General features: G+C 40.8%; 1 protein-coding gene across 1 annotated transcript in view; it reads left to right on the top strand.

Moving 5' to 3' along the window:
- The window catches only part of slc49a4 (solute carrier family 49 member 4), a 70,358-nt gene that overhangs the window by 19,734 nt on the left and 35,847 nt on the right, over window positions 1-14,777 (top strand). Inside the window, exons 3-5 of the mRNA XM_042494088.2 lie at window positions 738-1,009; window positions 4,109-4,238; window positions 13,006-13,114. Of these exons, the coding sequence (XP_042350022.1) occupies window positions 738-1,009; window positions 4,109-4,238; window positions 13,006-13,114 (511 nt within the window). The remainder of the gene's footprint in view (window positions 1-737; window positions 1,010-4,108; window positions 4,239-13,005; window positions 13,115-14,777) is intronic.

The following is a 14,777-nucleotide window of genomic DNA, read 5'->3' as shown; positions in this document are numbered from 1 at the left end:
AGCTGAAAACTCACATATGGTTGGGGACAATGTAAATTTAAATATCTATTTTCATTAATTTATTGATTGAAGCTTTTCAAGGTCAGTGTGGATGCACACAGTCCTGACTCAACTCTTTCAAAGAAAGACTGAACTTCACTCCAGTGACTAAAAGCTAGTCTGGGAAACGAGATGAATCAGTGAGCTGTTATATTTGCTCTGTCAGATAACATCCATTACCGTCTGTCTCCTCCCAAGCAGCGCTAAAACATTGATCCAATTTTTTCTGGGAAAGGGGTATAAATGAAAGCAGTCTGGCTTAGTATTACCGGCACTAATTTAATGATTAAGTTTTGTTATTATTATTAATTAATAATAATAAAAATGTCCCATTATCGGTCAGTAATTTGTCTGACAGATATATATTGTGCATCCCTTGTACTTTTTTTTGCTTTTATTGTTGATTATGTGTTTCTGCATTCTCTTTTTTCTTGCTGTTTTATGTTGCGCACCACAAAGCCCTTTTATTAACTGTGAGCACTTTGGAACATCTGTTTTGAAAAGCGCTCCCTATGCTGTGGAAAATAATTTCTTTAAAAGAGTCCATCACAAGATTAAAATATGTGATATTTACTGTTCAAAACAAGGCGCAGCACAGATGTCTAAGCCTACTATCACACTGCTTTTTTGTGATTTTATTTTTTTCTTTGTTGTTTTTAGTGAAGAATTCAAACTATTTCTTTCTGTTTCCATCACAGGTTGATACACGGAGGTCAGTTTCTGAACGGTTTAGCCGGCCCCACCGTTATGAGCGCTGGCCCCTTCCTCTCCACCACATGGTTCGCACCTGACCAAAGAGCCACCGCAACAGCTGTGGCATCGCTCTTCTGCTACCTGGGGGGCGCTGCTTCCTTCGTAATAGGACCTCTGGTTGTGCCGGCCCCCAACGACACCCTGACAGGAACCACAATGTCAGCAGCAGTTTCCGACAGCTCCATCCGAGACAGGATCCAGCTGGTTTTGTATGCAGGTACTAGCATCAAGCGAGAACCTCTGAGGGCACGGAGGATCGATAGCACATCATTTCGAACATCATGTCAGCCCGTCAAGGGACACAAATACAATCAGGCGAGGGAATTCAAGAAACGCCAAAAAAAACCCAATTATAATGTTCATAACCGCCCCTCTGAAAAATAGATTGCTGGGACTGTTATGCTTAACTGATTCAGAAAATTAAAAGCACGCTGAAAAGAGAAACAAGCATACTGTAATGGATTGAAGCTGCGGCTTTTGTTTAACCTAAGGTGGTATTGTTATTAATTTTTAAAGGATAAAGCAGACACCTTTTGTGAACAGAAAGTTTTGGAGGTCATTAAAGAAAAATTCAAATGACAGATCAACGTGAATGTAACTCTGTCAGTGAGTAATAGGCAGCTGCTGCTGGATAAATCCATATGTGAGTAAAGAAAAGGACGCATGGACAGTGGAGCTTTTAGGGAATAACCACACTGCAAATTGTCTTGCTTCTCCAGGAGAAAAAGTTGAGAACCAAAGCTGTGTCAGCCTGCACGATAGTGTGAAACTGACTTTGTTTATATGCATTAAATTTTCTCTTTTTTGGGGCTCTTATTCCAAAAAATGACAATACTCCTACTAAGCTGCTTACATGAATAATTAAAATGAATATACCACTAACATCCCTGTTTACATACAGCCATGCATACCCTGATTAATGTGCCTTTACATGTCATTTTTTCACATCAAAATCTGGAAAAGTGGAACCAATGAAGCGCCTTGTGCCATTTTGCTTCCTTGCATCAACACAGAAAACACTGACTTGATGCACTCCGCCCACTCAAACACTGATGCAAACCAGTACTCCCCCTCAGCAGCATAATGCACCATGCCACATCGTAAAAACTACTATTTATTTTATTTATAAAGGAGGAATGTGCGGTGAGAATGTGCACACTTCGCGTGTTCAAGATGGACGAGATGGAACGAGTTGAGAGATAGATAACTTTCTCCCTGTAAATAATCTTTGTATGTAATCCGGTGAAGCACTTTATGAAGTCAGTTTTTCAGCTGCACTATGAATGAATCATTGATCATCCGTCTGACGTTCATTAAAAATAATGATTGAGATTTTACCACAACAGTGGTTTGCAGAAACACGATAAATTAGTGGATGTTACAAATATCCACAGCCTTGTGTAATGACAGCTGCTCTGGCACTGTCAGAGAAAGTTGCAGATACAACACAGTCAGTGAAATTGCACTTAATTCTCTGTGTTTCTCATTGACAGGCAAAGGGTTGTTTAAGTGCAATTTGCACCATTTTATGGTGACCTATGTGTGTGGAAATTAGGCCTTCTATTTATGCACGCAGTGCCACAATGACCAAGATCAAGACAGAATCAGGGGCAAACACAGCTTTATGAATTTGATGAAAAGAATGCGTATGCATATTTCTGTCTTTGTGCGTACACACAGTTTTAGAGGTTTTTGCATGAAACGTTAAACTTTGGTTACGGTTTGGTGTTTTGTTAAGATATTCAAAAATAAGGCACGTACATCCTGTAGTGGTGGCTGGATCCAAGATAAACCAAAATGTTAAAAGGTAGAGGTCCACACATCAGGGAGTTCCCCTTAAAGGATTTTATTCTGCGAAATAAGTGATGTTTCAAGCCAAAAAGCTCTTCCTCAGACTTATAAGTTTTCTAATATGTCGCCATCTTAAATACATGTCAACAATCACATGAATTAAAAAACTGAGGTCATTCAATCTTGGGCTAGGTAGTAAATACAAATATATAAATACATAAAACATAGTGAGAATAAATATTGTATAAACATTTTTTTTAAATCTTCAAAAAAGCACACACTCGTCTCTGTATAACAAAAGTATTTGTGTAGATAAGTAACTGTGTCTATACATCATGACATACACAGAATATATGCAAAAAATATATTTGACAATCGATATGAAGATTCAATAACTGTATTGCCCCTGGTGTGCGGACCATCTTTTCACATTTTGGTTATTTGTTAACACAACAACAGCATTTTGGGGGCCTGAAAATGCAAACTGTTGAAACTGGGTTCCAGATATGAAAACACTACCGCTTCTGTCGCCATGTAAACTGGCAATGCGCAGATCCTGTGAGAACAGTGACATCACGGCTACACTTTGCGCCTGGTGCTTTTCTATGGTGTGTCATTACAAAGTTACACTGCCGTCTACTGGCCTGGCATGCATACTACAGCATTTGGTTGTTTTTGTGAATACTTTTACATGATAATTGTTCTCATAATGCAGATTTTCTTTCTTTTAAATGCAAAGGAAAGACTTCCATTTTTAGTAGGGCCATTCTCATCTAATTGTGGCCTTAGTCAAATCTACACACAGTTTTATGCATCTGCCCCCTGGTGTCCAAATTCCCCAGATCCCAATCTGATTGAGTATTTGTGGGACATGCCGCTACTGTACCTCACAACCAACACAACTCAAAGGACCTCCCGCCAACTCCTTGGTGTCAGACACCACAGGACATCTCCCAAGAGATGCTGTGTCCATGCCTCAGAGGGTCAGAGCTAAGTCCGACACAAGGATGTCCGGATGTGCATTGGGCGTACCAGCATGTGCCACAAATGCTCGATCAGATTGGAAGCAGTTTTTATGGTGTAGCATGTGCTGCTCGTCATCAGATAGTGCTGTTGGCATGAGGGCGGGTACATGGTCTGCATCAGTGTTTGGGTGGTTGGAGTGTGTCAGTTGGCATCCATATGGATACCAGAATTTGAGGTTTTTAGCAGGACATTGCATTGTAGCAAAATGATCAGTGTTATTCTGTTCATCAGCCAGTCGTTTTATTGTTTTAGCTGATCTGGTTATATGTCATGCTTAGTTCTGTATGTTGCCTTGTTTTCTTTGTCTGTCTTTGGAAATTTTTCTCCAGTTTCCGTCATTAGTCACTACTGTTTTACACTTTGTTTTGTTTATTGCACCAGTTAAAATCCAGGGATGATTTCAGAGGACTTTTAGATGTCACAGAGACATATAATGATACTGTCTTACCTATGAAATAACACGTATGTCTCTTTTATCTGTGTTGCTGTGCTCCGGCAGAGTTGGCTGCGGTTGCTGCGCTTTTTGCAGCCGTCCTGCTCTATTTCCCGTCACGCCCACCGATGCCTCCCAGTGTGGCTGCTGCAAGCCAGAGGCTCAGTTACAGGAGCAGCATCTGCAGACTCCTAAGGTAAAACCACACACACACACACACACACACACACACACACACACACACACACACACACACACACACACACACACACACACACACACACACACACTGACACACAAACAGCTGAGCATACCGCCAAAATAATCTGAAAGACAAATACTATCTGACACCTTTTGTTGAGACATATCTTTCAGTACATTATTCAGTATGCCGAACTTCATGTGTCCTTGAGTTAACTCTGGTGTGGACGTGTAAAGAAAGTGAAACTTCAGAGCTGCATTTGAGATTAGTTTCAGGTGCTGTTCCGTGCTACGACATCGGCCTCTAACGGAGCAGTCAAGAGCATATTTCTGCAGCACCTTCGATGCTCTCTAACCGCTGTGTCTACAAATCCATTAGGTCTAGTTTGGTTTCTTATTTGCTGATGCATTGCGCGCGTCTTGTCATGGAAAGTTAAAGTGACAGAATCTCGCGCTGGAGAGGGATGTGGAATCTTAATGAAGGGGTCTGCCACTCACCATCTGCTCGGGCTGTTATCAAAGAAACCCCAGCCTTCCCTCTAGATTAATTACTGAGCTATAATATACTGGTTACTTGTGAAATACTACATCATCCTCTGCATCTGTAGCATCAGGGTCAGTCGTCGATGTATTCTCAAGACACTACTGATGCATGTGGTTAGAAGGAGATGGTCTGTTATGATAAGGTCCTCCTGCAGGGTTTGTGCAGTCATGAAAAACATGGAAAAATCATGGAATTTTCAAATAGCAATTTCCAGGCTTGGAACAGTTTTGGAAAACTAATTATACTGAAAGTTTTGAAAAAAAATCATGGAAACTGCTTTCACAAAACTGTGCAATGGCACATGTTGTGTTTAAGGACCATCAGAAATTTGAAAATCCAAAGGGTAATTTCTTTTTTTACAGTTTCTGTCTACAATAAATTGTGTAATACTGGTGAATTAAAAAAAAACCCAAAACATGCCATCCAAACCCGAGAAATGTTTTCTTTTGTGAAAAAATCGTCAAAATGTTTTCTTTAAATATCATCAAAAATGTAAAAAAAAAAAAAAAAAGTAAAAACATTTACTTTAAAATCGCTAAACATTTTTAAAGAAAAAAAGGTATTCTTTAAAAAATGTCTGTAAAATAAATACAAAATACAGCCTTTTAAAGTATTATGCCAATCCCTAAGCCAAAATAAAATACATACACCTCCTCAGTGCTTAAAATGTTATTTGACATGCCTCTCCCTGTTTGCACCACCCCCCCCCATCTCTTAAATTACGTACAGCCCCTAAGATATATTTAAATATGCACTTCCAATCCTGTGCTGTGTTCTTTATATTTTTGATAATCTATATATATTTTTCAAAAATCTATTACATAGTTATGGAAAAGAACCGATAAGGAGTATCAGTGGTTGTTTCAGAGAATGTATGGTCTTGACAATGTGACTCAAATTCATGGAGAAGTCCTGGAAATTTATAGGTAAAAATGCAATGAATCCTCCCCCTTAATCTCAGTAGTGGGATGCCTTTATTGATGTTTTCATCACCTTTGTCTCTTTCCTCCCTGAGAAGAAGCTAAGAGGAAATCTAGAGACAATGATTGAATCACACTCCGCTGTAACATTGCAACAACCTCATCACTACACCGCAGCCGTCTCGCTTTCCACCAGGGCAATATTTATCCTCCAGGCCATGAGGAAGGAGCATATTGCCTGAGGAGCGAGTCCTTTTGCCTGGCTTGTGGAGGAATGATGCCCGTGGCAGTGGCCAGGGATTAAAGGGTTGGAGGAGGGAGAGGAAAAGCTGGGCGACGGCAGCCGGGAGTTGGCCTAGCTTTGTTGGCTCCTCTCGGTTCCCTGCAGAAAGAAATAGCCTCACTACAGTGCCATGCTTTCTGCAGGCGTGTGACCAGCACAGAGAGGCTTAACTCCCTGTAAGAGCTCCCTCAGATAGATGACAGGGGCCAGCCTGATAGCAACCTAATGCATAGTTTTGGACATATGCGCACACACACACACACACGGACACACGGACACACGGACACACGGAGCGGCCAAGTTAACTAGGCCATCCAGCTGAGAGGTTTCTGTTCCACTTGTGATAGGCCGCCTTCCAGTGACCTGTTTTGGCGACGTGTTGTATCTCGGTCCAGCAGCGTCCAGCCTTTGAATTCTCCCACAGGGACCAGACAGGGAGCAGGAGAATTAAGTTAAGAGTCTTTCCATCCTCACGAGTGATTTACAGGTGGTAGACAAAATAATGTAAACAGTTTTGGGAAGGAATGAAACTCTAAATAGCCACTAATTAATATTAGATATTAAAAATTGATCAACTCACTCTGTACATGATGGAAGAGGTTGCTTGTAATGACAACCCACAGAGGATAATCACTAACTTTGCAGCTCCTCTGAGCTTTTTTTTTTAGCTTTTTTAGCTTAAAGTGTTGGTTTTACAGCAATTGGTAACTTATTAAGATAACTTTTTGTCATGTTTGCTTCAGCTGTCACTACAGCTGCGGCTGCTGGTCAGACTCGAACCAGAAGCCACTGTGGCTTGGACATACAGCCTCTGAACATGGGGCACGCTCAACCGACTGAACTACCTGTTGCCCCGGGTCACAGACTTTTTACAGCTAAAAAGTACACTAAAATATGTTTCTGAAAATGCTTGAGGAAAGAAATAGACAATGCAGTAACAGAATATTGATTCATATTTGACCAGCACCGCCTAGTTTGACAGTTTGAGAAAAGTTCATAAGCAGTGATTGACATGGACAGCTGCATGAGAGACTCATCTGCTCTGATTGGTTGTTAGCCTTCAGCCACAGTGATACGATGTCCACAACACTCTGCAACTCAGACAAAAAAAATCACATTCTGCCTTTCTGCTGCTGCTTTAGTATACTGCTAAAATAAGACATATTGCTTCAGAATTAAAAGAAATATATATGAAATATTTTCCAACAGTCTTTTATTGGACAAATTGAGCCTTTAACTGAACACGAACAGCACCATTAAAAAAGAGAAGTTATGTTCAAAAGTGCAGTTTTCTACTTTCAACAAAGTCCAGATATACCAAAGTGCAGCACTTTTACAGTGGTTTGCATCTTTTCTTTTATGTTTATTGCTTAAGTTGACTTTGAAATGACAGTAAAAAACTATACTTGTCATCAAGTATAGTAACTAGAGCTGCTTTGTAGCTCTAGTTACTATCAGCCCTGATACAGAACAGGCAGATTTGATCGGTTTGTGTCTGGAGGAGCTGACATCCTGCAAACATTTCATGTCCTCCACAATGACAGCAGGTGGTCGCCAACTAGTCAGTTAGTCGGTCTGATACATATCCATTGACGTAACTGCTCATCCATTTAGCCTGTCAGGGTCTGAGTGTTGGTTAATGATCTTCAGCTTGATGAGTGCTTCCAGCTGTTCACATCTGCTTCCACAGCAGCAGTCTAATTAGGAGCCTGAATGTCTCTGCACGAGATGTGAAGTTATCATTGTATTCTGATCTCGGTGTGAGGGAATACTGAACAGCCCAGAGCCCGAGTATCGATGACCCCCCCTCCACAGTTATACTCACTTTAAGCTTTGAAAGTTGTCATGTTGATGCATTGATCTCCAGCCGGGTCTGCCAAGGACAAATGGCACTTAGCTGATGACGCCGCCAGCTTTGAGACTTCTTCAGGAATATTTCATCAACAGCAGGAAAGGAAAAAGTCCTCTCTCTTACACAGTAGTTCACGTCTGCTCGCTCACATTTGGTTATCTAAATAAGCTCCTGGACGAGGAAGAAGGTGCATGGATATTGATTTCCTGCCGTTATGGCAAGGTTAATGAAAGGGGTGCTGGGAGGAAGGCAGAGAGGGTGCTCCATCACGGAGCTTTTATGACTGTCCCTCCATACTCTCCCCAAGGCCAAGTAGCTTCATACCGCTTAGGACAAGACGGGCCTGCAGCAGGGAGACAGGCTGTGTTTGTTTTTCTGTGGATTCAAAGCATCCTGCGAATAAAAATGATTCATTGTCTGAAGTGCAGCAGTGTCAAGAAAAAGGAAAGGGTGTGCATGTTCACAGCAGCAGAGCTTTTTGCCTTACAAGTTATGTGTCTAGGGACACGTTCTCCGTATAGTTTGAAACTCAAAGACTGATGTAAAGTGTTTGTGTGAACTTTATCTGTCCGAGTGTTAAAACCAATGACTGTAGATGATCTCCACTTCCCCCCACTGTACAAACATGAAGACAAAAATATTGCAGATATGGCCACTGCCATCTTGCGCTGGTGACATCATAATGAAACCATGCAGGGTTCCTGAAATCTGGAAATCCTGAAATCCTGAAATTTCACTAGGATGAACAATATAAGTGTGAGATAAGAGTGTGCTCTTGGCACAGACAGAGCAGCAAAACATCAGGCAAAGTAAAAGTGAAATGTAACCATTCATTGAGCACTGGCTCTAGAAGTTTGTTTTTACTCGCCTCTACAGCAGCTGCTCCCCTCTTAACTCATCATAAACTCACTTCATTTAAACTTGACAGAAAAAAAATAAAACTCACCCAAACTGCCCTGCTAGTAATCTAGTTAGTGAGTCTGCTGTCCCAACAATAACCAGCTCCAGTTTGGTAGAAATAAATCCTTAATTCACCAAGTTAGATGTAAAAAAAACATGCTGTTATTCCCCATGGTTTCTCTCTGCCTGCTGGCTGCCGGCTGTTTACAGTCCTGTAACTTCTCCCTTCACCACTACATGTCGCTGTGTCTTTCAGCTCAGCTGCCTATTCCACCAGTAGAGACCAGAGACTGAGCTCTGGTGGTGCGTGCTGTACACTACATACAATACATTTAACAGAAAGAGGAGTGCCTGTATTGATGGTGGTATTTTAAAAAATACCTTTAGGAATTCTAAATGCCATGCTATACTGTAATACTGTGATACCGCCCAAGCCTAACACACATACAGCTTTCATAGGAATGAGCAGGCCCCTCCTCTACCGCTGTATCCAGTTTGCTTCGCACATCCATGATTTGAAGCCATAGCAGGGGTGCAGGAGGCCCAAGGTGTTCTCCAGATGTCCCCTCGTAATAGCGCTCAGGATGCTGCCTGCATCATTATGAACGAGGTGGAGGGAGAATAAATGCCAGAGTTAAACAGTGTCCGTAAACCGAAAAGAGGAGAGCAGGAAAACAAACCAATCTATGGATCTGCTGCCTGCTCTGCCAGCCGCGTCTCATTTGTCAGACGCCCAGTGATTCTAATCATATTGTTTGGGTTGAGGAGGTGGCTCGGATTTAAATCAGCATGCCACCTCATTGGGCGAAGGTGATTAGCGTGGGTGTTCCAAGTGATTGTAATTGGGTTGCATGTGATTGGAGAGGTGCCATATACCCTAAAGAGGTGAGCTCCGTGTGTACACTGGAGATGCATACATAATGAGGTGTATGGAGGAGGCTTTTTATTTTTTCCCTGTTGATCACAGTGAGCTGATGAGATATTAGCAGACAGCTCATATCAGAGCCTGCAGCACAATATCTGTAGCCTAAAGCCATTTATCACAGCTGGGAGATGGTGCTGGTTTTTATCTCTTATTTGTACAGTTTGATTTCAGCTGATAATGTGATAAGCAGCTGTCAGTTGACAATACACTTTGGTGGTATTGAAGAGATAAGCAGATTTATGAGTTGGTCAGTGGACAGACAAGTAGTCAGCGACAGCTGAAAAAATGCCAAATATTCTCTGGTTTTAGCTTTTCAAATGTGAACAATGGCTGCGTTTTAGACAATTTGCAGGCTCGCCAGGATTCACAGGAATGGGCTGAATTTGAATGAATTGCTGCAGTCGCAACATCTCAAAATCCTGGAGGGACTGCATAACATGCCAAAACGTCGCACCAGTCCTGCCCATGATCCTGTCCTGCTGGGTGTCCCTGTTACATAGATCTTGATTTGGGGTTGTTACTACCTCTGCTGCCAGCTGAAAGGCAAGAAAACTGTGTCGTCACTTTTTCGTGATCGTACATTCATACAGATCAACGAGGCGGCATAAAAGTGCAATATTCCTACCTTGAGCAGGCACTGTAAAAGGGCAATTGCTAGAGGAAATACATTTTACAATTTTACCTCAAAGGATTTAATGGGATTAAAATTGTATTCAGATATATCTCCTAAAGCTTTATTGTCGCATTGAAACTTGTCTTTGGCTTCATATAAACTTAAAAACTTAACAGACAATTATACACACAAAAAAACATTCATACACTTAAAAAAACGTATGGGTTAGAATATATGAGATAAAAACCATACATAAGCAATAAATATATGGGCCATATGGTTGGGATGAAAGTGCCAGCAATTAATGCATATCTCCAAAAGACATCATGACAAACCACAGCAGTCACTAATATCTAATAATGTGTTTAGTAAGATGACAGAGGACAGGAAAAGATGGAAACAGTGTATTTTGCATACTTTGCTTCAAATAAACATGGGGAAAAAATGCATTTTACTCCTCACTTTACACATTTTGTGTTATCACATCACCTTTATTGTACACAGTTTCTTAATAAATGTTTTTGCCTGAACTCTGCCAACATGATATCATATATTACCTTAAGTAAAAGCACCTTTCTTTAAAAAAAGGTTTCTGTGTGAAATTTCTACCTGTAACAGCTTTGTATTTAATAGCCTTGAGGTTCTATAATAAATACACATTATGATATTGCTTTGAGGTGTAAAGCAGATATCAGGGCACTATTTTCCATTCACGTTTTATCGCTTCTTGCTGTACATGTATTACCATCATCCATATCATGAAGGGGACATTTTAAAAGTATGAAAAAAACATTGTTTTATGCTGTTTTATCTTGGTTATCTGTAAAACTGCAGCTGATTTAAGGATTTGTGCATTTCCAAACACACCGCACTCTGTTGAGTTAAGCAGTTTTGTGTGAAGCATTTAGAATGTTTTAAATAATTATATGTGTATACATAGCTTTAGACTGTACAACTGAGTTTAAAGGGCAAGTTGCCCTCTGTGAAACCTCGCAGCTTTATTCTAGCAGCATTGGCCGCTGTGTTCAGGTAGCTGCTTATCTCTCTGTCGCTGCGCTCTGCACAAGGATAGATCTTCTGCTGTGACAGTAGCAGGGAGACGAGCCAGAGCTCTCTCTCTCTCTGTGTGTGTGTGCGTGTGCGTTTGCGTGCGTGCGTGTGTGGTGACAGTATACTATGGTCTAGTAAAAAGACGTGGAGTTGATGGCAGACCTCCAAACACCAGTGAACAAAAGGGTGAAGGAGACATTTCATTATTCCACTGTTTCCTCTCCGGCCTGCACTGTCAGGATGTACAGTAGACTGTAATACTTGGAGGACATTTTATTGCAGGCTTGTAACTATAAAATCCTTTATTAAGGCCCTTTCCCACATGCAGTTTACCCCATATTCAGGGACATATGTGCTGCTAATTTCCCTCTTCAAAACCTCGTAACATTTCAGGGAAAAAAGTCGGTGTTGCTGTGTGGGAAATGTAAGCAGTGACATTGCTGGGAAAAGCTCATATAGGGTTATATCCGACCGATGACAGACGCTTTTACGTTCAGTAAGCAATTTAAAAACTAAACTTCGCTGATGACTATTTGAATCTCGACTTTTTTACAGTTTAGCAGTTACTCTAATGCGTCCATGGGTGTTAGAATACATTACAAGAACATCAGCACTTTGCAAAAATAGCTCCTCGCCCGTCAAGTTTCCTGAAATGATAAAAGATATGTTACGCCATGCACACATACATCCGATCTCGCCCCATCTTCTCCTAAAATCACAAGCAGTGCCTGAAAGTTATCACAGTAATTTACCGGTAACTATCGACGTTTTCTCACATTAATTTTGGACTATGTCCAGTGAATTAGGTGCGGACATGGTTCATGGTTAGCCTTTGAGGAAAAATAATTACATGTGAATCACGTGGGTGCAAGGCTATCAAAAACCAGTGCACATTGCTGCAGTGGCCACAGGTTCAATTTCAGCCTGTGGCCCTTTGCTGCATGTCATCTCCCCTCTCTCCCCCTGCCCAAAAATAAACTCAAAAAAAATAAAAGCACACACTGAGGAGAAAAAGATAAAGCAAGCAATTCAGTGGGCCACTTCACAAGGACTACACCCAAACAAAACAGTGGAGGACATGATTTAAAAAATGTTTATTAAAGTGCAAAACAACTAACCTTTTGATGTGCACTGCGTCTTCATCTGTCAAAAATGGTAAAACGAAAGAAAAAACTTTTCTTTTTTTTTCACCTAACAAAGATCAGAGGCAGAAATACTGTATGTTCAAATTATTTGAGGGAAAAACAGGATGTAGTGGCTGCCTCATTAAATTTACACGACGATCTGCCTATTTAATGTTTAATTTGAGCAAACTGCTACATGTTAAACAGAAAAAATGTCATGTAATGATTGATGTGCTGTGAACTTTATATCAGTCCCCAAATTGATTTAGCTGTTTGAGAAGTAAAGATCTTTTTATGCAGCGGACAGCAACAGTCTGCCTAAAAAATGACATTAATCTGATTTTAAGAAATTTGTGAGTGTAGTAATAAAACAATCAACCCAATTTTCACAGAACATCATGTCCAGGACATATTTTGCATCAGGTTATGCATGGACACACCTGATCATAGAACTTATCCATATTCATATTTTTGGGAGAATTTGTACACAAACAATTAGCTTGTAAGACAACCACGTGAATCTCTAATGTGTCTGATGTTTCCTCCTGTAGTAACCTGCGGTTCCTGATGATTGCGCTGGCCTATGCCGTCCCCACAGGCGTGATTGCTGGCTGGTCAGGAGTCCTTGACATGGTCCTTACACCAGCCAAAGTCAGCCAGGTAGGCAGCAAGCGCATGTGCACACACACACACGCACGCACACACACACACACACACACACACACACACACAGAATAACGCATCAACTTAATCTTGTCAATTTATCAGATTTTAACAAGGACACGTGTCAGTAAACCAAGGTCACTAACAACACTGAATGCAGTGACTGTGGGGAGGCATTTTTTTCAGTGCACATTTTGCCAAAAAAATAAAGTTTCTGTGAAGGACTCTTCTAAACATTCCCTTAAAAAGGTGCAATCCTTAAATCCTCCAGACTGGATGAGCTCATATTATCTAGCTTTCATCTTGGTTACCCTTTAGGTGGATATCTTGCAGCCAAAGTACGAAAGAAAAGCTGTGTCTGGACAATATCCAGAGAATTACTTGCAAACGATGTCTGGAGCTGCACTTTCACACATAAAGTAGTTCTCACCTACTTGAAACAGGGTTCATACAAGGTAATGAAAAACAAATAAAAAGAAGTTATCGATTATCTGTATCTTATCGGCCACAAGAAGCTGGAAATTATCCGCTTATCGTATCGGTTGAAATAATCATTATCGTGCATCACTGGTTATGATATCTTCATATCTCACTTAGGCGTCAAAGGGAACCTTTAAGCTTGACAGAAATAGTGATTTTATGTATATCGTGATATATATCGATATCGACTGATTTGAAAAAAAATCAAAAATCAAAGACTTTTTTCCATATCCCCCAGCCCTAGGTTTTCATCAGTCATGTGATGGAAATATTATCAACACACCCTCGAGGGGAATTCTCCTGGCAATGACTGCTCTGTTCACACATGGCTAGATACGTTCAAGGTTGCAGTGCATTAGTGAAAGGGGCTAGAGATCTTATATTTCCGCACACACACACACAAAAGCAATAGAAGTAGCTTTACCATGCTACCATGTTGTTCGTCTGAATTCGTCAGATGAACATGGTGAATGGCTGGTAAGACTTCATTTCATCCTAAACATACCTCTCAGAAACTTGTAATTTCTCCTGATATTGACACCTCTTATTGTCCAGGTGGTGCTCTTTAACGTCAATGCACAGAAAGCACGCATTGCATTTTAAAGTAGACCTGAAATACTGAAGATGTTGAAGGATAATTAACCCCGAGGCTCCTGCACAAACATGAGAAGTCTATTTCAGTGTAGACAGGCCTCCAGACAGCTGAACTTTGCTGCAGTGGTTTATTAACTCGCTCTTACCCTCTGGTGAATACACTTAAGTTCAAAAACACAGTCTGTCCCTCACCTTACAAAGGTGGTTATGTCATGTTTCAACGAACCTAAAAATAAGAAGGAAAATTATCATTTTTTCTTTGTCTGTTTTCCATTCATTAAAGTCCAGATGAAATCGCATTTTGAGAGTATCCATCTTCAGCATACTGATGCATTTCTGAGTGAAACAATATAGGCAGGCAGATGTAACATTTGGATGAATTTGATTAGATTGTGGAAAAGTGTGTGTGTCATGCCAGTGAGGGTGGAAAAGGTGGAAAAGTAGTATCCGTTAGGAAGACAGAGACAAAGTCCGTCATAGGCTCCATGTAATGTTAGTTTCTGAAGTGGTCCATTTTAAAATGCCTTGAGTATATTCTGGAGCTGTCACAGATGTCGCTTTCCTCCAGGTCAATAAATTCAAGCCA

This window comes from Plectropomus leopardus, chromosome 10, assembly GCF_026936395.1.
Source record: "Plectropomus leopardus strain MGB_pleo_1.0 chromosome 10, ASM2693639v1, whole genome shotgun sequence".
NCBI classification, from domain to species: Eukaryota; Metazoa; Chordata; class Actinopteri; order Perciformes; family Serranidae; genus Plectropomus; species Plectropomus leopardus.
Note: the sequence above shows the minus strand (reverse complement) of the source record. Positions and strands in the feature narration are given on the sequence as shown.